Source organism: Mollisia scopiformis, assembly GCF_001500285.1.
Source record: "Mollisia scopiformis unplaced genomic scaffold LY89scaffold_27, whole genome shotgun sequence".
NCBI classification, from domain to species: domain Eukaryota; kingdom Fungi; phylum Ascomycota; class Leotiomycetes; order Helotiales; family Mollisiaceae; genus Mollisia; species Mollisia scopiformis.
In genome coordinates, this window is record NW_017263607.1 from 948772 (window position 1) to 950852 (window position 2081).

The 2081-nt window shown below is 52.7% G+C and overlaps 3 protein-coding genes across 3 annotated transcripts in view; 2 read left to right on the forward strand and 1 right to left on the reverse strand.

Moving 5' to 3' along the window:
- Positions 1-629, forward strand: part of LY89DRAFT_723978 (uncharacterized protein) — a gene marked incomplete at its 5' end in the record, with an annotated part of 1882 nt that extends 1253 nt beyond the window's left edge. Inside the window, one exon of the mRNA XM_018218859.1 lies at positions 134-629. Coding sequence (XP_018064570.1) covers positions 134-483 — 350 coding nt within the window. The 3' untranslated portion in view covers positions 484-629. The remainder of the gene's footprint in view (positions 1-133) is intronic.
- Positions 233-1105, forward strand: LY89DRAFT_272324 (uncharacterized protein). Its single transcript, XM_018206376.1, has one exon. It carries the CDS (start codon positions 688-690, stop codon positions 928-930), a length of 243 nt encoding a protein of 80 aa, XP_018064571.1. The 5' UTR covers positions 233-687; the 3' UTR covers positions 931-1105.
- On the reverse strand, positions 619-1416 carry LY89DRAFT_690013 (uncharacterized protein). The gene has a single exon (XM_018216016.1). The coding sequence runs from the start codon at positions 1201-1203 to the stop codon at positions 1048-1050; it is 156 nt and encodes a 51-aa protein (XP_018064572.1). The 5' UTR covers positions 1204-1416; the 3' UTR covers positions 619-1047.
- Between the last annotated feature and the right edge of the window lie 665 nt (positions 1417-2081).

The following is a 2081-nucleotide window of genomic DNA, read 5'->3' on the forward strand; positions in this document are numbered from 1 at the left end:
CTCAGCTTCTGTGCTATGCTCAGCGTTAAGCCGTACACTAAGACTTAGAAGGAACCGGGCAATTACAACAGCTGCTTGTCTAGTGTGATCTGGGTTGTGCAGCTAATCATCTTCCACGCTAGCGCCTGTCTAGAGAAGGCGGAGCTAGGTGATACGCTCGAGCGCATTGAGCAGTATTGCGGGCGGTTCTTAAAGCAGGACACCGAGACTCCTATAGGCGAGATCCTCAGCTGGCGCTTACTGCTGTTTATTGTCTCGAAGGAGGTCGTTGGGCCGCACCAAGCACAGTGGGATGTAGACGAGAAGGTCCTGACCTACCGGGACGTTGATTTGCATATGGATCACGTGCCGCGGCTCTTACTCTCCGACTTCCAGCAGGCCCAGCACCTACTCTACGACGAGCTAATGTTCGGGGCCCAGAACCTCCCGCGGATGCGTACTTGGGCTTTAAAGGACAACTTAGACGCCGATGCCTTTGGCTAGTTCTTTGGCCAGCACCAGGAGAACGTTAAGCTAGTAAAGCCGCTAGCGAGGTCTTTGCTAACCGTTATCCAAGACTCGAAGCCGTTGCGGGACTCGTTCCTGGATGCCACTGCAGATGGCGCTAAGGTCTGGCGAGGGAAGGCGATTGAGCAGTATAAGGCTGTAGCTAACGAGTTCCTGAAAAGGCTCTTAGTCTTAATCCACATGGGTTCTGGCCAGCCTCTGCGCGAGAGTGAACTGTTCTCCGTCACCTGGCGTAACACCCAGCGGCGGCGAAACGTCTACCTCAAGCACGGGCTAGTTATGCTGCACACCACATACCACAAAGGTCAGCAGCAGACGGGCAAGTTTAAGGATAATATCCGGTTCTTACCTGCACCCGTTGGAGACCTCTTGCTCGACTACTTGGTGGTTGTCATCCCACTCCGCCAAGTCTTCCTCCGCTAGTCTGCCCCGCATACCATTATCTCTCCGTACTTGTAGTGGTAAGACGGGAAGGTCTGGGCTAACAACCGGCTTACGCGGTGCATGGAGCAGGCATATAGTCGGGCTAGCATCCCTAGGCTACACATAGCCAACTAGCGGCAGATGATAGTTAATATCGTTAAAACTAAGTTTGCAGCTAACGTTGAGTGCTTTGAGGTTAACGACGAGGCTAACGACGAGGATGCCGAAGAGATTGAGGCTAACATTCGGGTTATGACCAAGCAGCGGAACCATAGTACGCGGACTATTAACCGGGTATATGCAAACCAACATAATGCTAACTTTAGGAATGTATGGGATGGCCTTATCCGCCGGAATCTGCGTGCTTCAACTCTGTGGAAGGACTTGTAGGGGCTTGACTAGCTGCTTGGACCTGCTAGGAAGAGGAAGCGGGATGGTAAAGATATTGGTGGTCCGCAAATGCTCAAGAAGATCGCTATAGGGGTCTACCGGCCACGGAAGAAGTGGTTAGCTATGGCTCTACTAAAGAGCGCCAGAAAGCTGTACCAGGATAACACGCTGCAATGGAGGTCAGCAGCCCAGGAACGAGCTATAACTACTGTTATGTTATAGACTAAGCAAGTGGTGGTTATCATGGCTACTAGCGAGGGGAAGAGCCTGCTGTTTATGCTGCCCTGCATCCTCCCTAATACTAGGGTGACGATCTTAGTCTTGCCCCTTGTGTCTCTGCGAGGGGACCTCCTCCGCCGAGTCCGAGAGTTGGGGATCGATCACTTGGTGTGGGCGCCTGGCGAGCAGCAAGATGCACCCTTGGTGTTTATCATAGTTGAAGTAGTATGTACGGAACAGTTTCGGACTTATGCCTACAAGCTCGCGGCTATGCAAGACCTCGGCCGCATTGTGTTTGATGAGGCTCACTTGACCATCACAGCGTCCGACTATCGCCAGGCTATGGTTGACCTCGCCTTGATCCGCAACGTCCGTACGCAGTTTGTTTACTTAACAGCCACTCTACCACCGACAATGCAGGCCACGTTTGAAGAGCAGAACAACTTAGTGAATCCTAAAGTGATCCGGGCATCGACGAACCGGCGGAACCTCTTCTACATAGTACAGCGGGCCACTAGGCTAGGGACTCTTCTAGAGGAGGG

Coding starts and splice junctions, on each gene's coding strand:
- LY89DRAFT_272324 (XM_018206376.1), top strand. CDS start 688: ATGGGTTCTGGCCAGCCTCTGCGCGAGAGTGAACTGTTCTCCGTCACC.
- LY89DRAFT_690013 (XM_018216016.1), bottom strand. CDS start 1,203: ATGGTTCCGCTGCTTGGTCATAACCCGAATGTTAGCCTCAATCTCTTC.